Consider the following 21,534-nt stretch of genomic DNA (forward strand, 5'->3'; position numbering starts at 1 on the left):
GTAATCCTGGGGGAAGCAAGGATATTCACGCTCATTTCCCCGCAGCAATACACGCTTGACAGAGACTGAATCATCATCAGAGAAGAAATCTACACAAGGAAAGTCAAAACGAACTTTTTGCTAATCAGCACTGTTAAAGGGGCAGGTTGAGGTGGAGGTGGTGTGGTTAATACATCAACGGAAATGTGATTAGATGACCCGGTTAGGGGGGATGTAAGATTGTGTGTGTGTGTGTGTGTTGCTACAGCTTGAGGGATCGGAGGATGGGTAAGAGTGGGTATTAACTTGCTTGAAATTCTTAAGAACAGAAAACGTGAAGGCTCCGAAACTCCAACACCCCACCTCCCCGTCTCCGGAACTCCAACCTCCCCAATTCAGACCACTCCCGGGATGGGAGGAGCTCAACCATTCCCTATGATGTCCATTGAAATCTGGAAATTGGAGAACCTCACCTTAATAGGATGAGATGTCACGGCCTTATGGCAGGTATTTCTACGCGGTTGAAGTACGTTTGGTCGATGCAGATAAAAACTATATAGCTGAGAGACAAAAACCTTCAGCCAAATAATGTCAAAGACTGGAGATTCAAGGTTCCTCGAGGTGTGCAGGTACTGGGGCACGTCCATACTTCTCCTCTGAAACGGAATCATGAGTGAAGATTATAATTCGAGATGTGAGAGGGGTTAGTGAGGACATTATCAGACTGTTGGCATCAGAAGGAAGTATCATATTAGAAAGAGGGTACTAGAAAGACCTCGTATGCTGGTGACATGAATGGAAAGACAGTCAGGTCTGTTGGATTGTAATGGGTAACTTATGATTCATTGATTCAGTTAGCTCCTGAGACTGAAATTCATTCCTTGTCTTTGTCAGGTCTGTTGGATTATAATGGGTAATTTATGATTCATTGATTCAGTTAGCTCCTGAGACTGAAATTCATCCCTTGTCTTTGTCAAGTCTGTTGGATTATAATAGGTAATTTATGATTCATTGATTCAGTTAGCTCCTGAGACTGAAATTCATTCCTTGTCTTTCATGCTTTTAGCCGTAGGCAACAGCGTGTTTAGCTGAAATACCTGCAGGTTCTTATGCGTCGGATTTGCTTATCATTGCAGGTCGAGTTTCACTCATCGGTTTGTGGAGTTTCTTATCATTCGTCTTTATGTCTATGTATACTTACAATGCAGTCTCACCAGTATGCTTGGTGCTCATTTATTAGCAAGACCACTAGAGCCTTGTCGTCCAAACCACTCCATAAACAACTGCCAACCCCATGTTGAAAGAAGAAGCTTACCTGTCTCACATTTCAACAACCTTTACTCACAGATCCCCTTCCTTCAGCTGACATGATATGACACAATGTATACACCCCCCAAAATGATCAGAAAACACTAAACAACCGGATTCCCATCTCAATGATAAGTATTACCCCACCAAACATAAACTATCTGAAACTACTCTCCCCAGAAATGCACGGGTTATTTTTGCTCGTTGCGTTCTAAACAACACCCATCTCTCCAACATTAGGAAACCTGTTTCAACATATCACAAGACCTCATATGCCCCAGATGCATCTTCCACACTGAAGACACCAAGAATTATTCCTCAAATGTCCTTTTGCTTACCTCAACAAGACCTTTGGTCCCATCTGGTGAATGTGACTTACTTTCTGAGCGCTGCAGAAGACCCACAGAAGGGATTTCGTGGGTCGGAAGATAATGGTATAGATTCAAGATGTAGCCTTTTTAGATCGTTTTTTTTTTTATTATTTCTCAGTAGATTTTTTATTGGTTGACCAGCTGAAATGTACCATTAACGCAAGTTCACTGTGTTAATATCCGACCTGATTCATCCAAAAGGCCTCTCTTATTTCCAATAACAACCTTATAACAACCTTTTACAACCATTACAAAATACTGATTCACAAAAACTGAACACATCTATATAAGACACAACAGAAGGTCTGCTAGCCCATAAACAGACAGTCCAGGTCCTATTTACACCCAGTCATTGTTAGTCATGTTATATATAACCTTTATTCAACGTTATCCATTGTGTCAGGGTTCGTAACCTCTCTTCGCAACTTAGTTTCATTCGTGAATGATGAAACAAGAGAGCAGGGCCGTAAAATCCTAAGAAATGATAATGGAGACCATTATTATTATTATTATTATTATTATTATTATTATTATTATTATTATTATTATTATTATTATTATTATTATTATCATTATTATTATCTCCAGGTCGGTAATGGAGGATGTCAGCATCACTGTCACCAGACGACATCAGGTCCGGCTTGCACCTGTCACTCCCAGTACCTCTGGCTGCCGATGGACAGTCGTGTATCCGTAAGTATTTACATTTTATCAGTCAGTTGCTTAACTTCCTGTTAGCCTCCAGACGTTGCGGCTACGCTGGGGCCCAAAATGCCCGTTTTCTTTAGGCTCGTGTTTAAAGTCGTTAAATTCTTTTAATTACTGTTAACCACTGTCCTTTCTGTGATTGTAAATCATATTTCAAAGTTTTCATTTATGTATTGATTTGTTGGCTGGTTAAGTTGGGTTCAAGGCCTGTCAAGTTGCTGCTAGGATCATTGAAGCCGTCAATATCAATTCATAACCTCCAACCCGAAACATTTTTGAATTCCTTCTACAGATTATAAGGAATATTCTACGACCACAGACCCTCCCGCTATGTTTATGGCCGATGTAATGTAAAGGATTATAGCTTGCAATGCCTGCACCTAGTCTTACTGATACATTGTCGAAGTCCAACAGAAGAAGGCAAGGTTAAAAAGCATAGCTATACATGTCGGAGTTAAGTTGATGATGTAAAACATTTATTGCTCACTGGGAGAAAATCTCCTCAAAGAACTTCTTACTCCAAAGGAGTCTACGTTTCCCAGTTCCTAGAAGTGGCGCAGTGTTAGATTGAAGGAACTTCTGGCTATGATGCAACACTTTCTCTGAAAATTGATCTCATGAAAATACGTGGAACGCGAGGCATTGATTTATTATTCTATTAAACGCAGGATAGGCTGTCTGCTTATAGGACTAAGAATCCCCTATCCGTCCGTTATTCTCACATGCTGAAGCTATTTATACCACATATATAAGAATCACCATGATGTCAGCTTCGTCTTATCAACATTTTATTCTTAGGAAAGCTTTTCCTCTCGGTAAAAACTTGAAGTGAAATTAATAATTGTCAGCTCCAATCAAAGTATTGTAATTTCGTCCTCATGAACCATATTTTCAAGAGAAAGATACCCCGTCCACAACATGTTGAGATGCCTGCATTAGAAATGACTAGCTTCAGCTGGCTCTGTACCTGTAGGGGTCACATAATTCTGTAGATATCTGTTAATTCGAAAGCAATGTAACTAATTCAATTCTGTATATCCAGCTCATACGTAAGTATAACAAAAATATGTATATCAATAAACACCAATACATCACAAAGCTTAGAAAAAAATGATTTTGTGGATGAGGTTGATTTAGATTTTTGTGGATGAGGTTCATGGATGAAATTGACGGTCGTCCGATTCTCTTTGGGTCGCCCACAGCTTCGTGTGCCATCAATAACGGTGGATGTGAACGTCGTTGCCACAACACAGCCACGGGGGTCCGCTGTTCCTGTTCCAAGGGCTTCCAGTTGCACCAAGACCAGAGGACCTGTTTAGGTGAGTCTACCCTACAGCTGCCATCCTCCCTAGCTCGGTGCTATCACCATACGGTTCTCCACCATTATATTATTAATATGAACGTTCCTCACCACCATTACCTACCCCGACTACATAGATGTGAATTTCCCTCAGCAACGAAAGATGAAATTGTTCCAGGTAAACTGGAATATAGTACGATATTGACGTATTTGTTTCTGTTACTCCTTGAATTGAATTTAAGAGTCCCTTGCTGCTTCTCTCGTCTCCCTCCTCCCACAAAACCCGGCTTCCCCAAGTGAACTTGTCTTTCCAGTTCCATCATGACACCCCAAGGTAATCCTCGTCACGAATTTCCACCTAGTGCTTTTACGAGCACTGTCATCAGTCTTTGGTAGAATTGGACTCTCTTGTATGTGGCCATCAGTTGCCGAGTAAAAGTGTAGAATGTATATCAGTCTCATAGTGTACCTTTGTTGTCACTTTCATGTTCTGTGATTTTGAATAAAAGTTCCTGTATAGCTACATATCCAGCAGAATTTTTTTTTTCATTAATGTGTTTAAAAAGTGTATTGTACTGTCATATATTGATCTATGTGATGTTTGAACACGAATCCAATTCACTGTCGTTTCCCACATCAGTACCTTACTTTCCCCAACACCAACCACCACTCCACATCAGGGACCCCCCCTACCCACGCTCTCCCCCACCACGACCCAACACCAGGACCCCCCCCCCCCCCCCAACACACCATAACCCAGTAGTCTCTCTCAGATGTGGACGAATGTTCAGTCGAAAATGGCGGCTGCGAACACCAGTGCGTCAACAACTGGGGAAGCTACGAATGCGTGTGTCCCCCTGGCTACAAGTTGTTGCCAGACGAGCGCTCCTGCCGGGACGTGAACGAGTGTGCGGTGAACGAGACGTGTGAGCACTTCTGTACCAACACCCCAGGTTCATACTACTGTTCCTGTGATAGCGGCTACCAGCTCTTTGCCGGGGCTCACTGCGGAGGTAAGACTCTCTCTCTCTCTCTCTCTCTCTCTCTCTCTCTCTCTCTCTCTCTCTCTCTCTCTCTCTCTCTCTCTCTGTATATGTATAAATGCAAAAATTTACAAGTAGCGAGTGTGCATAAGATGCAGTGTTATGTTGTTCTTTTAGTTTAAGATATTTATTTTAGGTATATAGACAGCATTTCAGTGAGAGTCTGGGTGAAGGGCACGTATCACTAGTGGGTAGGTGGAGGAGGCCAGTATAGAGCGTACGTACAGTGGGTACAGTGGACATAGGAGGGTGGATATCGTTAGTCATCACTGAAGACATGAGCTGTACCGTGTCATACAAATGATTACATCATAGAATTATAATCCTGAAAGATATTCTCACCCGTACCCGAGGTGTTTACGTAACTTCATAGCTTTAGCAATTTACCGCCAGACATTTCCTCCACGCGTGCTAATCGACGTCTTTCCATGATGCGAAATGCAGAGATACAACACAACCCCAAGAATATCCTGTGGTAAGGGACGCGTCGAATCCTTTCTTCTTTATGTATGTTCTCGTTTGACTAGGTATATCACCTGGTGCACTGTCATTAAGCCATAACCCTTTTCATACACGTCGGAGATACGGAACAGAGATTTAATTACGTAGGTTGTATTTTTTCCTTTACGAACAGTACTGCTGACACCCAATTTCATGGTTCGTTGCGCTTCGAGGCTTCGCTGAGGACGCGCCTTTACCTTTGGTGTGGCGGGCTCGGACTCTGGAGCGCTCTCTATTTGCGATTGAGTTTCCACATAAAGACTTTTATTTTTCTCGCCACATCGTTCGGCTAGGGGTTTTCCCTCCCTTGGAAACTGGGCGTTTGGTAGAAAAAAAGACGGTAGCTAACTTGAGCACATTCCCTGCGCAGGAATCCGATGAATCCGATCGTTCATCGAGCACATTCCCTGCGCATGAATCCGATGAATCCGATCGTTCATCGAGCACATTTCCTGCGCATGAATCCGATGAATCCGATCGTTCATCGAACACATTCCCTGCGCAGGAACCCGATCGTTCATCGTCTATATTGTATCGTCTCGCGCGTTGTTGAGGATTCAGCGCCACGTTGGTCTTCATGAGTATCCCCTGTTTTTGTGGCTCGTAAAACCACTGGTTGAAATGCAAGTCAGGATGAATGTGTTGCGAAAAATTGGCCGGTGTGATCTTGTCAGGTTTAAGTTGTTCAGACGGTACAACGACTTGCTCAGATAGTTCATTTTTCTATTACTCTTAAGGTGCTTACACTTATTACTTTAACATCAGCTCTTGTTTAAGGAGCTATTTTGCTCAGGCATCTCATGGCCGTAGAAGAGAAAAAAAAAATCTAATGAAGTGTGGCCTGACGACATCTCTCTTTTATTTATAAAGTAAAAGAAAACGGGAAATGTTAAAACAATTGATTTTTGTTCTGTTTTGATAAACCATACAATCGAGACTACACATGATAAATAATTTGTAGCCAGACCACTCGTCTCTTGACCATCTGCTCCAGAAAATAATTTCCAACGTATGCTTGATATTCATGTTCGTGTATTTGGCCGGTTGGAAATCCCAGCAGTTCGACAGTCATCAATTCTAGCGATATGTAAATAAGCCATAAATCCTCTATTGATCGTTTAGCTCACACATGCTGACTGTGTTGCCCAGAGCGCCGTGTTATAAAGGTGTCTCAGGTGTGGCTAACTGTGCTGGCTGCGGCAGTAAGCATCCAAGCTGCACTTGCGTATGACCTCAAGCAAGAGACCAAGAGGAGGAGGATTCATTCGTTCAGAGACCTATGGATTTACTACGTTGTCTTAAGAGTTACCTCAGACACCCGAGGAAGGCTGTAAAAGATTTTCAGTCAGTGGATGTTGGATGATTACGGCAAGCTGTAATTACCCCTGTAGTTATTATACTTAAGGTCCAAACAACCAGTTAGTCTCTCAGACGCTCATGCAACTCAAGACAAAGGAAATCCAGCTGTAGTTCAGAAGAAAGATCATGCTGTTTTAAAGTTCACAGAAACATTATTTCTTTTTCTCTCTTGCTGATGTTCTTGCTCATCTCGTCCGGAAACTCTGATGTTTTGTGGATATCGATGCATAGCCAAACCAGTAGTCATCCTCCGATAAGGGCTGGTCAATCAAATGGGGTACCTCTCTCTCTCTCTCTCTCTCTCTCTCACGGGGTCTGAGGGTCCCGGTCGCTGCAGTAGCTTTAACCCTCCCCTCCTCCCTCCATGACAGACATCAACGAGTGTAGCATGGGGAACGGCGGGTGCGCCCAGATCTGTGTCAACACGGAGGGCTCCTCGTACTGCCTGTGTGGCCAGGACTTCAAGCTCCACTCTAACGGGAAGGACTGCCTCCCGACGGACCAGTGTACGCCCCTCAGGAAACCCACCAAGGCTGAGGTACACCCGCACACAACTCCAGGCAGCTGGAGAGATGCGCCTAAGGATAATTTGATTACCTTTCTCCGATGGTTTGTTTGATGTGTATATGATTACCACAGGTCTCTCGTCTGTTGCATAGATTCTTCCTTTAATACTTTTTCTCTCCTCAAATGCCGGAATTTATGAATATAAGATAATAAAGCAAATTTAATTTCATCTTGGTGATGTGAATATTTATGTTAAATCCATCCATATGTAAAGTAATTTAACATAGTGGTTTGAGACTACACCAACACATCGCAGTATGGTGGGAACTTTCTCGTCCAAACCCCGTCACCTTCCTCCACCTGCAGGTGTCGTGCTACCGGCTGGAGGACTATGGTCACAAGGAGAGGTGTACCGTCAGGTGCCGTGGGGGGGCCTCCTTCACCTCGGGCCCGGACGATTTCTACGTGTTCACCTGCGGACGACACACCAGCTTCACCTGGACGGCCGAGAACGGCGGCCCCAACACCACCCTCCTCTCGTGCTCCGGTGAGGTCTTCCTCCTCCGTGTTGATAACTTGGAAAGTCAATACATCGTAGACGCGTCAGTTTCAAGGTGCTCAGTGTTGTGATGTATAGATTCCAGTGAAAAGCGTATGACCCCCATAATGTTTTTCTTTTGTTTTATTACATCATTTCTCTCACTTATTCTACATCTTTCTTAAGATTTTCTTATTTATTGTCGTCCTCTCTTAACTCTAGTATTGCTTCCCGTATCAGTCATCAACCCGGAATTATTTCTATCTTTCTCGCCTTGTTTACGACTTCCCCTCTCACCTCTGTGTACTTCCCTGTGTCTTCTCGCATCTTCCGCCGTCCTGCTCTCAGTGATGGATCCTGGTAAGGTGTAGGACATGTCATCCCGCTCAAACTGTAACTTCCTCTCGTCCGCATGTCGTTGCCAGACACGGAGGTGACGCCCGGGTACAAGAGGCTGGCACGACTCATGGTGACGACCAGGCTGGACGACAACACGACGGTCGACAGTCTTCTGCACGGCCTCACCCAGGTCCTGGCAGGTGAGAGAGAGAGAGAGAGAGAGAGAGAGAGAGAGAGAGAGAGAGAGAGAGAGAGAGAGAGAGAGAGAGACTCTCTCAGGTCTTGGCAGGTGGTAGACAAGGGGTTGGTAGATTGGTAGACACATGGTCAGATAGATAGATTATATATAGAGAAACCTATTTACCCATCTATCTATGAGTCCTTACGACGAGATTTACACGTAAAGTAAGGCAGGCACGTGGTACTCACCACATGAGAGAGAGAAAAATATATGGAAATAAAAGACAGATGCAAATATAAGATTATTGGATTAAAGACTCTTTCTCGGTATATCGACCTAACCTTTGACCTGGCCGTCGTGATCAAGAGGTCTACTCTTAAAGACAGTTCATATCGAAAGACCTTTATTGTTTTTCTTTTTGCACTCTTCAAATCTGATTTCACTCGTGATTAAGTTTGTCTCATAGATGTCACTGCACAGCTGCATTCGTCCCAGGGATAACTAATTAAGAGTAAGGATGAATATTGAGATTCGTTGCTTTATGATTATAGTGAGCTCTTTCTTTCCTCGACGCGCCCACCACCACCGGTGCTGTTTGCAGAGAAGATGAGCGACTGCAGCGACCAGTGTCAGCTGCGGTTCATCTCGGAGAAGATCACCAACTCCAGGAGGCTTAAGAAGAGGCTGCAGGTGGCTCCAGACCAGCAGCTGGTGAGTCCTTGAACCATCTCTTCCTAAATGTCTGGAAAAACCCCCAGAAATATAACGATTCCCCGTAATAATTTTCTTTCGACAGTTTCTCTGTTCCTGAATCATGACATGGTAAAGGTAAAGGACATGAAGGACAGTGTTATCGGTAGGAAAAACTGGCTTAGTTTTTTTATGGACCGTTGATTGATTCGTCGTTGATGACTGATGGTTGGGCGTAACCATATCCTCCAATCTATCCCGAGCACCACGAATTATAAACATCACAAAATCTGCTCAGAAGCTGGTGGTGTTTTTACAGGCGCAGCAATTATCATTTTATTCGAAGAACTCTAATCCTTTATTTGCAGGAGCCTCATTCACGCCAGTATGCAGTACTGTTCACATTTCTTATAATCCGATTGGAATCTAAAACCTTTTGCTTATTCACTCTCCTCCTCTCACCTCTTCTCAGTCATACCTTTCCTTCCACCAAGATGTTGTTTTCCTCTCTCGCTTCTACAGATATTATTTCGGCCGCTGCTCCCGTGGGCTGTCTGCGTGTGTCTCAGCCCTAAGGCCTGGAACTGTGGCAGACAACTGGCTGGTGCTTCCCGTAATTTTTGTATAGAGGCCAGCCACTTGAGGATTGACCTTTAGGATACTCATTCTCCTTGCCTAGATAAGCTAGGGAACCCACCCCCCTCCCCAATCATCCACAGGTCATTTTCCATGAACCAATCCTCAGCTCTTTCGCTACTACGGCCACACACACCACCATCACCCGGACAGCATAACTGTGTCCAAGGAAACCTGCTGTTGTAGTCGAACTGAACCTCTCCTTGTCTCCATCACACTTCAGCACCACACACACACACACACACACACACACACACACACACACACACACACACACTGTTCCCGAACCCGTGAAGTAATCCCACACACCCTCTGACCATCGTTCACTCCTGATCTCCTCCCGCGTCTGTACAGGTACGCACCAAGTTCGAGGTCCTGGCCTTCCCGTCGGGTCCTCGGCAGCAGTGTGGACGGAGGTGTCTCCGTCGTTACGCCCGTCGCCTTCTGCACAACGTCTTACGGCCGTTAAGGAAGAACCTCCTGGAGAACCAGTCCATCAGCAGGTGCGGCAAGTGGTAGGAGGAGGAGGAGGTGGAGGAAGCCTTGCTACTGTAACCATTAGTTCAGTAGCTAATGGTTTTGAAGCAAGCATTACGTGCGCATCAGTCCCCTTTTAGAAAAATAACCAAAAAATAGTTAACATATGATCGCTTTTTCGAATGTTTCAATTGGTTCAGAATTTGTAATGTATTGCTAAACTTACCGTGAAATGTTCAGTAGAGATAGATATGGACTGAGTTAAGCTTAAAGTTAGGAAATATGGCTAATTATCCTCATCCTCCCACTGAGAAAATAGACAATACGTCTGAATTACATGTGTAAATATTCTATATCAACACACACACACACCTTGTGTTTCCTTGTACAGCTTGAGTGGTCACCAGTACCAGGTGTTGCCCAAGACGTACAAGGCTCGCAGGCGCATCAAGGAGGCGTGTCCGGACGGCTTCATCCACATCGGCAGCAAGTGTGGTGAGTCGGGGGAGGCCTCGCCCTCAAACAGTTTATCATCACACTTTGATGTATATATGCAAACAATGTTCAGTAAGGAGCTTATTATCTCCGCAGGGTGGAGAAAGAATTACTTCCAGTTTGAATCATTACTTCCAGTTTGAATCATTTCATAATAGCATGAGGATCCCACTTCGATATGTTGTAGTCCAGATTGACATCTGCAATAAAGGCATACAGCACAGTTATTATATTTACACGCTACATATACGTGCCAAGTGCTCGTGGTAGGGAAGCTCTGGTTGAGAACACTAAAGGTCAAGGTGTAATGTTAATGAAGAACGATTTTCCAAAAGTCGTCTGGTTTTAATCCACAATGAAGATAATACAAAGGTGACCCAGTACAAAATAGGTAGTTTAACCCCTTGAGCACGACGGTACGACCCTTGATGGTCTGACCTTTGACCTGACCGATAAGGGTCACATCCAATAGGTCTACCCCTCATGCTCGATCATATTACCATCGTGTTTGAGGGCTTAATCTCACACTGTGACGTACACATACTTCCAAACCTCAGTCATGTCTGGTCGTCATGAAAGCCTAGTGTTCGAATGTGGTCAGGTTTTAATCATGGTTGGTGTGTGGGCGATGGTAGTAACATGCCTTTTGTGTGTCATGACTGTTGTTACTATCAGTGTGTGTTATTACCCATTTGTATGGTACGTGGATGAGGGGGAATATCTGCACTCGCTGGTCCTCATGTACGTGTCTGTCTGACGATTCACAGTGGCTTGTAATGTCCCAGGACTTTGCTCGCTTAATGTGTGTATGATTGACAGTGGCATGTAGCGTCGGGACGTACCACGACGTGAGGAAGGACAAATGTCGAGCCTGTTCTGCAGGCACTTACCAGCCGCAGGAGGCCAAGCTCTCCTGCCTCACCTGTCCAGGTGATGACCGCTCACGCACCCCTTACAAATCAGGCGCCAGGAACCTCTCGGAATGTGCAGGTGAGTGCCTCGCTCTGCCTTAGCTGTTGACACAGAATAAAGCCAGTCAGTCTGACGATCATCATATTCACCATCGTTTAATGTGACCAGGTTGTGGATATCTAGATGTATAGAGAGAGATTTTATTGACCACAACTTTTAAGATGTAAAGTTTTCAACGCTTGTAAGCATACAGTGGTCCAAATTAGGATACTTCAAACCTTCAAAACTTTGTAATAAGTTCAGTTATATAACTCAGCAAATTTAAGTAAAGAACATAGAATACAAGAATAGATACCTTGTAGATACTAGAATTTAAAATACTTTCAAAGTTTGTATGCACAAAGCAAACTCGTAATTTATTGTTTGTGTGATTCATTTGCTGAAGGCACTTCCTTGAATCCCTCCTCAACTCTTATTCGCTTAAGCTTATTAAATTTCAGTCGTCTCTCTGATTGTCAACATTGTTTTCTCCAGGTAAGATTGACTTTTCAGGCAAGGTTCACTGGTCTTACGTATTCCTGTGTTTAAAAATATCAGGTGAATCTCTATGAGAGACGTGAGAGAATCCTAGGATATAACACTTGATATGTCGATAGGCTTTTGATGGAATGTAGCATCGGAATCCGATTCTCCAAGCTCCCTACTTTTGGCTCTTCTCCCTCACAATGTTCTCTCATACGTGGCTTCATCTCTGGTCAATCTGTAGTCGTAATTATAACGCTATTCGCCTCTTTGAATACTCGTAGACTTGACCACCTCTTTTTCCTACTTTCTCCTATTATTATCCCTTTTTTATTTCTTTAATTGACGTAAGTTACTCCTCGAGAGAAAAAGTCACCCTCGGCGAGGCTGTATCATCGTCTGTTGACGGAAAGGAGTAAAACACTTTCGTCGAGAAGCTCCTAGCATTAGAGGAGTCCATCATTTCTCTGCTTCCGATTGGAGCGCAGCCTTTAAGTTGCAGGAAGGAGGTTGTATGAGGATGATCATTTTTCTCATCCCTCGACAGACTCGTGTCCAGCGGGCCACTGGAGCGCCGACGGGTTCAGCCCGTGTCAGCCGTGTCCCGCCGGCAGCTACCAGGAAGACACGGGCCGGGTGGAGTGCTTCCCCTGCCCGGCAGACCACACCTCACCCAGCGGCTCCACCACCTTCACCCAGTGCCTCACCTCCAGTAAGTCTTGCCCTCTGGAGGCGAAAAGGATAACTAACCTTTGTCCCGTCCTGCCTTGACACGACCATTCCCCCTCTCAGGTTCCGAACATGCTAAGTCAAACTCCTGTTCTCTGTACAGAACAGTTTGCTGTTGATAAACAAGAAGTCTTCTGCTTGCATTCGAGTTATGATAAATTTCTTATTGTTGCAAATTGAGGCGAGATCGCATTTACATTAACTTTCTATACATGTCATAAATCCATGATTTTCGTCTGGTGCCTGTTCATTGATCTGGGTGCCTGGACATTGATCTGGGTGCCTGGTCATTGACCTGGTAGCCTGTTCATTATTGATCTGGGTTACCCTGCAATGCAGCATTGGTGGCAGTGAACAGGTAGACAAACTTGCCAAGTCAACTGCAAGACTTGAGGAGACACACGGGGCTTCTTAGGAGGTGCTGTCCTGCGTCGCTTTTTAGAAAAGACAAACTACAGTATCTCGCAGGGCGAAGTCAGTGGATGAACGTGGGATTACACGATAAATCTAAATCAGAAAACGAACGACCAGCATCGACGACCTCTTAAATGTCGCTTCACTTGCATAGCTCGACATCCACTGATCTGTAGCAAAAGAGGTTTCGTATGTCATTATTTTCCCCAATACGCCTCTTCCTTTGACATTGCGCTCCGTCTCTCGCCGCAGGTGAGGTGTGTGAACGTGGCCACTACTGGAACGAGACGAGCCAGCAATGTGAGGGATGCCCTTTGGGTTCCTACCAGCACAAGTCTGGGGCCTCCTTCTGCATCCAATGTCCAGACACCTCCACCACAGACCACGCCGCCTCCACTTCACTCTCCGCCTGCAAGAGTGAGTCCACTTAGACATGATTTTACATCTTTTTTGTTGTTAATTTATCACCTCTTATTATGGTCTAAGTTTCTTTCCATCACTTCTTACTACTGTGTCTCTGTATCATCTTTTTTTTTTTTTTTTTCATTTGAATGCGTTCATCTTCCTCCTAGGAAAGTAGTCTTCGTTCGCAGTAATATTATCATCTTGATCTGTCTCAGGATGAGTGCAAACACTGGTCTGCGCCAGCTTATATAGCGCAGAACAGAAAGCTGGGAACGCTTTTCAGCCGGGCAGTCTGGCCAGAGCTGAGCACTAAGGATAACACTAGAGTGACTCATGTCAAAGGAAAAGGAGACAGTAGAAAGTTCCTCACTTCACGGGTGCCAAAAAAAAAAAAAAAAATGTGAGAAACTGTATAAGTTGGTGCCTGTGTTTGGAAGAGTGTGTGAATGGATAAAGATGAGAGTTGATTTCTTTATTTTTAACTAAGATCACACCTTTTCCAGGACACGCGTGTGGTGGGTTCGTGGGCGAGCTCTCTGGGGTGTTCCAGACCCCCAACTACCCCGGCCACTACCCTGACAATGCCCGGTGCACGTGGGTGGTGAAGCCCGGCAAGGGTCGTCGGGTTCTGGTCGTCGTGCCCGAGATACGACTCAGCCACGACCAGTGTGGTGACTACCTGGTGCTCAGGAAGTCCAGTGAGTTCATCTCAAAGTCTCTCTCTCTCTCTCTCTCTCTCTCTCTCTCTCTCTCTCTCTCTCTCTCTCTCTCTCTCTCTCTCTCTCTCTCTCTCTCTCTCTCTCTCTCGTGCCTTTTGGCTACCTCCACCGACGCCGACTTCACCAACTTTCCCCCTACCCCTCTCACAGCGAAGATCCCCCCTCGCCCCTCCCGCTTGTATTTCCATAGTTAACCCATACATTCCCTCCCTCCCTCCCACCCAACCACTCGTGTGACACTGACGTATACCCCTTGAAAAAAAAAAAAAACTTCATTTCCCCCCCTAGAGTAAAATCCTCCCCCACCTCCACCCCGTCCTCATATTTTCCCAACGTGGTAACCATCCTCTTGCTGTGTCCTGCCCCCTCAGAGTCGCCTTACAGCGCCGTGACCTACGAGACGTGCTCCAGCGTGGACCGTCCCATGGTCTTCACCTCCCGCTCCCGTCGCCTGTGGGTCCACTTCCGCAGCGACGGCAACAACACAGATACGGGGTTCAGGATCAGATTCGTCACCTACAACAGTGAGTTTTGACGGATCTACGATGCACCTGTGTACCATAGACTTACGGATCTACGATACACCTGTGTACCATAGACTTACGGACCTACGACACACCTGTGTATCATAGACTTATTAATCTATGACACACCTGTGTATCATAGACTTACTTATCTACGACACACCTGTGTACCATAGACTTACGGATCTACGACACACCTGTGTACCATAGACTTACTTATCTACGACAAACCTTTCGTATCACGTCTGAAGTCGCCGTTGGTAAATTCACCTTTGGTATGGGTGGATCGTCCTGTGTTTTCGTGTAGGAATATAACATATCTAAGTTTTAATTAGGTATGTTATACTGATTTAAGTGTCCTCTCCTTTACGTCTTTTCGTGGATGATATGTCCCCTGGCATATGTGTGTGTGTGTGTGTGTGTGTGTGTGTGTGTAGGGTGGGGGGGGGGGGGTGTCACCCACCCACTGCAGACGATGGGGCACATTCCTGGGACAGATCTCGTCACCTCCATCAAGGCATATGAGTCCACACACACAGCCCGGAACTGATCGACCCTTTGTTGAGGTGCAGCCTACTCACCAAACATTGCTGGTCTTTCATAATAATAGACCTGGAAAATATAATACTGATTAGGGTTGCTTTCAGAAAAAGTCAAAATACCAGAATGAATTAAAACTTGCGGAACAGGGATAAATAAAAAGAAGAAAAGCTTGCAAGTAGCAACGGAATATATTTAGCCAAATTTTCACTTACCACTGCAGAGAGTAACACTTCTATAGTTACTAATACTAAGGATTTCTGTTTAATATCAGATACGTATTTTTGTGACTATTCATCATACATGCTATGATAATGTGCCTATTAATCATAGAGTGCTATGCTGTCTATGATTTGCTGCTAGGTTTCCAAACGAAGCCCCAAATCAGCGTTCCAATCTGTACAGTGATTTTTATGTGACATTAAAGCGCACGGAACCTTCACGTATGCATGAAGACATAATTTATAGATATGAAATAATCTCCCGTTATGTTGCATGGTTGAGTCTCAGGTCCTATTACCACTTCCTAGTCTCCCCCACACTGTACCCCTAAGATCCCTTCAGTAACCCCCCTGAGTCTAAGGGAAAAGCACTTAAAATCTCTGGAATCAGGAATTTTATTTTCACTAATTGGAGGTTAACTTATGAAAATGATTCTATAATTAACATGAAAGAGAATAAACTTGCACAACCTTGGCTGAGAGTGTATGTTCACACTGATTTTGTTGAACTGGTTAATTATATTTTTGAAGATTCGATGACCTGAAAAAGTATTGTAATATGGAAATGACCAGAAAGCAGAAATATATTGTTCCTTGTCAAAAAAAAAAAAAAAGATCTAGCTACGTATGATGATTATATTAGATTAGCTGCATAGAAGCAGCATAATTATATAAGTAGTTACATTATTTTCTAATTGAACCAGGTTGTAATGAACAGTAATGATTAAGTGTGCGGGAATAGAATGAAAAACCAGGACTTCGCACTCCTACATTTATTGCATTTTTCCTTTGACACGGAAAATGTTTTAAGTGGTTTCTTTATTAATTCTTCAAAGATGCTGATGAATTAATAGTTTAAATGGCGATTGGAATGTTTCCTCCACAGTAACTGATTTGTTCATGAATATGTTATGTGCTGACTTTAGACTTGAAACTCGTAATAAATGTAACCTGGCATGTAACAATTCTCTATTAAGGATATCCTGGCTGCAGCTGCTGCTGCTACTATTTCTTCTCATGTTGCTGCGTTTAACTTTTTTTTTTCTTTTTTCAGAGGAATATCACAGGTTGATCAAGACGATCGTAAGGGATAATCGCCTTTACTCCCTTCATAATCATTTGGACATATTACGGGTAGGAAGTTTAACTAGCATATAAGATTGGTAAACTACAATCCTGTGCAAATTATCTTTTACACTATATTGCTGAATTAATGTTGAGATTTGATTATATTTAGAATTGGTAGTGGCAGAATATAAAATGTTCTGTTTGTACTTAAACGAGACGTTTCTGTAAAAGTGTAGCTGTAATGAATGAACTAAGTAATTAAGTAAATTTCCTCCTAAGTGAATCTTACCCTCTGGTGTGTACGAGGATGACCACACGTCTGCCCAGCAGTGATGTTGCCTCTGTCTCCCACAGGATCGTGAGCTGTTACCACGACTGCTGGAGGTGGTGGCCGAACCCATCAAGTACTATGAATATGCCAGGGAGAAGGAAAAGCTCTTCCCTTCCTCCTTCATAAGGCTACTCACGCCGAAAGTCCGCCGATTCTTCTCATACAGGCGGAAAAGAAAGTGATAATTGTAGCGTTAAGTGTAGATAATATTTGTCATAGTCTGATGTGTACAGTACTGACCTTGTGTACAGTGAATAGAATGGTTATTCATTAGTGAAGAAATAAGGAATATCTTGTTCTCTCATATCGAAAGTCTTGTCTCTGCAAACGAGAGAACAGAATGCCAGATTTTCATAACATGAAGCAGTGGTAATGACTGAAAGATAAAGTAATTGTCACTTACTGAAATTTCAGATAATTCTGAAAAAGCAAAAAATATTGGCAGCTTTGGGAATGTCATTTTATTTTTACAATAGACTTTAACTTCATAACTGTCTGAACAATGTGATAATGACAAGGTGAACATCACTGCACAGAGAGCCAGGATCATGTGATCTCATCTACCACGTGTGTGGAGGAAAACGAAGTATTTGTGTATGTTACACGAAACTTGTACAGGATTGGTCTTTCGAAGAATTGTCAACAAAAAAATTCTAATGGAATGTAAGTCAGAATAATAGAAATAATGAAATGGTGATGTGCAAATTGCCATTGTTGAGAATATAGGATGTACAGTGGATGAATGTGGCAACAACATTAGCTTAACCTGATTTACAGCCTTGAAGTACATTTCCAACGTTTATTTAGTGCTCCCTTCGTTGGGATATATCTGTTGATACAATTACAGATGTGTACATGGGTGGGAGGTTTTCTCTACATCAAAATTATGTAATTATCAATTGATATTTTTGTATCTTAGGATTCTTCGGTATTTTTCTGGTAATTTTAAGCTTAGTGAGCGATGCCACTAGCAACCGTTTGGCAATGAAATATGTCTGTATGTACATATATAAATATATACGTGCGTGTGTGTGTGTGTGTGTGTGTGTGTGTGTGTGTGTGTATAGAATTTTATAATGTTATTTCCCGTTTGTGGTGATGCAGTCCGTAGCATGTTTAAATTATCATGTATAGTGGGCGAAGGGACACTTCGTGTATTAGTCTTGTGCCAGTTCTTGGCATTCCGTGTTTTGGCTGTGTTCTCCACGTCTAACCTACTTAAATATAGATACTTTTATTTCGTTAAGTCTGCTGTCAATACTGGTGCTATCTGTTAGTGTTAGAGTTTCCTATTTTTTCAGTGTTGCTTGGATGTTTCTTATCGTAGAAAATGATTTAGAGATTGTTTTTTCCTGTGTTGTTATTATACATCTGTTTGTGCACTTGTGAAATATGAACGAGAGATTTGGTGGAATTTGAAGCTTATTTTGTGGTAGAGAAGTGAATCTTCTCCAGCTGTAATTTACATGAGATGAATAAATTGTGGCGGATCAATATATGATTTATTTTTGTTTATTTAACCTCAGATCTGACGAATTATTATAATAGATTTCTAGTGTTACGAGGCTACAACATACACATATGAAGTCGTTAGTGCTACACTTGTGGATGTCCTCTACTGAATTTTCTCTGCTATAATAAAACAACATAAGCTCATATACAGTCAATATCGATTAAGTCATCTTTCAGTTTATTCCATACATGAACTGCTCTTACATTATAAAAGTACTTCTATACGTCTTTTCTACAAGATTGTTGCTTGATTTCTTGAATGTCTTCTGGTTGTTCTATCCTTGCATCTTGCTGAAATCATCAGCAATGTTTAAAAACAAAGATTGTGATTAGGTCATCCATTTTCCTCTCTCTTTCTCTCTCTCTCTGCTTTCAAGTACTACGTGTTACCTCCTCCCGTAGAACTGCTGCAGCAGCACCGTCCCTAGCCTCTCAAGAAGCTGACATAGATCTCTAATTATATAGGCTCTGGAAAGTCCGCCACACTCCTAATCATCGGCGCTGTTACCACCTTATCCTTGTGAGCTTTCGGTGCCTTCGCCTTTGCTCCACTCCGTCTGTCCTTAGGAATGAAGATGCAAGTTCGTCAAGACTTGGTGCGACCTCTTATAAAAGGAAGCAAGACCTAAAAATTACTGAGGTTCCGTGATTATCCCAGGCGACCTGCCACCTATTGCCACTATATGCACGACAACCTACGTACCGGTCAAAGACGATGACCATCTCACCCGGCTCAAGAAGATCATGGAGACCAACTCAGTCTTGAAATTTACTGAGGAGCTACACTGCAACAACGGTATTCTTTCCGTAAACGTTCACTTTGACGTGGATTACGACCACCACACTTTTGTCTGCAAAAAACTACTGATCTTGGACGCTGCCTTAATGCCGCTAGTGAACGTGCTCAGAGATGCCCTCCTTCATCGAGCTTACAATACACCTTCCAAGCGAGACTTACCATTCTACCACGAAACTCAGCGTCTAAAATAGACTCCTCCTCGACAAAAGTAGACGAACAAATTCACCTCTTCCAGAACATCAAACCATCTCTTCGTCTTTTCTTTCCTAAACTAGATAGGATTATGTAGGTCTTGTAGGAGGTTCTCATAAGATTCGTCAACCAGTCCGGGAATAATCTAGGCTGCTCGCCGCTGTCTTCTCTCAGGTAGGACGACGAAATGTTGAATACATTATTCGAATAAGATGGGGACACACCAATGAAGTATTCAGTGTGAGGATTGATTTCTTAAGTTTGAATTCAAATGCCTTATCTATACAGCCTAAAATTTTGTTCCTAGAATTTTCTTCGCTTTTTTTTTCTTTACTGCTTTTTCCGCAATGCTTGCTTGGCTTTGAGTCATTGGATATCTATGCCTAAACTTTTTTCCTTACGTTACGTAGGTTTAACAGAATTCAACTGTAACTTTTGGGTTTTGTGCCAATGTGTAAAACTGGGATTTTCTATGTCAGTATTCATTCGTCTCCAGATTAGCCCAGTTCATCAGGGCGTCTGTGTCAGTCTGCAATTTGTAGACTCATGCGGTGCTTCATTCGCAGCGTTGAGTCGTCGATGATTTTTGATTTGTTACAAAATTGCTCATTACTAAAATTATTGGTATAAACAGTTCTCTCAAGACCAGCGTATGCATTTTGTACGTTGTACTCATTATATGCATAGTCCCACGGGCCATCTATGTACATAATGTATATCTGGCGTTATAATTACCTCTAGTACCTGAAGAAAATATTAACTGAATTTTCGAATGGTGGTTATGACTTGACAGATGACCTTATCAACCCTGGAAGCCCAAATAACCAAGCATCCCTCGACCATTATTCATTACTACTTATGACCTGTCGACCACTTATATCATGTAACTAAATATATCTAGATAATTTTTGATGGCTGACTTCATCAAATGCTTCCTGAAAATCTAAATCAAAAGGTATCATGTGCATCATCTTCATCATACATGCTGATTACATCTTATAAGAAATCAAGTAGACATGCCAAACGTGATCTATTTCGTCAAGAATCATCCAAACGATTTACAATGTTGTCTTCAATGATGATTTTTATGTATACCAAATACAATCGTCAGGCCAACAGGGAAATATTTCCTAAAAGAGACTTTTGTCCTTAATTTTGGTATCCGTAATACATTGGCAAAGGCTTACTCTTGTAGAATTTATCCTGTATCAAGTGATTTACTGAAAAGAACAGTCAAGCACCCTAGGTATTTCCTTCAAGGACGGATCCTCGCTTGGTTCTATTATTTGATTTTTTAAAAGAAATAATACAGGAGGGGAGGGATTCAGCCCCCTGCTCCCGCCTCTTTTAGCTGCCTCATAGGATGTGCAGGAGATACGTGTGTATGTGCTGTACATTTTGTCAGTGTCATGCTTGTTGGGAAGGGAGTATCTGTTGGTATATGTAATCAATACATTACACTACCTCTGTGGGAGCTGTCTGAAATTAACATCATGCTGAACTGGCTCCCTTTGTCCAGAAGGAATGTGCCAGACCGTCAGGTGTATCAGCAATTTCGCTGGGCCATTGTACAGCAATTGCTAGTCAACCCCTTCAACAAAGATGACATCAAAGACAAATTAGAGTGTGGATCCCAATGTATGGTCTAATGAATATTCCCTCATGTACCTTTTACCAAACCATACCTCCGTTTTTGGTAAGGAATTATTTGTTATTCATAAAGCCATAGATTATATTATTGATTCATGGTAAATTAGTAGAAAAAAATATTCCAGTGCTTATCATTTCTTGAGGCCGTATCTTACAAGAAACTTTTAATCATGATGCCCTAAATGTCAGATCAACCGTGATGCCCATCTTACCAGATCAACCATGGCACCCAACCAACTAGACCAACTAACCAGCTAGACCAACCATGACACCCAACCTACCTTACCAACCATGACACCCAACCTGCTAGACCAACCACAATATACAAATTCCTAGACCAACCATGATGCTCAACCTGCCAGACCTACAGCAGCATCATGGAACCTCAGCAACGCCTCCTCTCACCTGCCGAAGCACAGTGGGACATCATCAATGCCTCTCTCACCGTAGGGCATCACCATGGGCTTCGACAATTCCTCCTCCTCCTCCTTCAGCAGCACCACAAGACTTCCACAATGCCACTCGCCTTTGCATATGTCAAGAGAGCATTAATGTGTGACTCTC

General features: G+C 43.0%; 1 protein-coding gene across 1 annotated transcript in view; it reads left to right on the plus strand.

The window, feature by feature from the left end:
* Positions 1 to 18,320, plus strand: part of LOC139765239 (uncharacterized) — a 120,228-nt gene extending 101,908 nt beyond the window's left edge. The window contains 17 exon segments of the mRNA XM_071692579.1: positions 2,247 to 2,319; positions 2,322 to 2,351; positions 3,569 to 3,685; positions 4,440 to 4,679; positions 6,941 to 7,107; positions 7,443 to 7,623; positions 8,040 to 8,153; positions 8,736 to 8,845; positions 9,815 to 9,963; positions 10,329 to 10,432; positions 11,252 to 11,422; positions 12,414 to 12,578; positions 13,262 to 13,426; positions 13,918 to 14,112; positions 14,505 to 14,657; positions 16,473 to 16,552; positions 16,841 to 18,320. Of these exon segments, the coding sequence (XP_071548680.1) occupies positions 2,247 to 2,319; positions 2,322 to 2,351; positions 3,569 to 3,685; positions 4,440 to 4,679; positions 6,941 to 7,107; positions 7,443 to 7,623; positions 8,040 to 8,153; positions 8,736 to 8,845; positions 9,815 to 9,963; positions 10,329 to 10,432; positions 11,252 to 11,422; positions 12,414 to 12,578; positions 13,262 to 13,426; positions 13,918 to 14,112; positions 14,505 to 14,657; positions 16,473 to 16,552; positions 16,841 to 16,999 (2,373 nt within the window). The 3' untranslated portion in view covers positions 17,000 to 18,320.
* Positions 18,321 to 21,534: the final 3,214 nt, after the last annotated feature.

Source organism: Panulirus ornatus, chromosome 4 (genome assembly GCF_036320965.1).
Source record: "Panulirus ornatus isolate Po-2019 chromosome 4, ASM3632096v1, whole genome shotgun sequence".
Classification (NCBI taxonomy): Eukaryota; Metazoa; Arthropoda; class Malacostraca; order Decapoda; family Palinuridae; genus Panulirus; species Panulirus ornatus.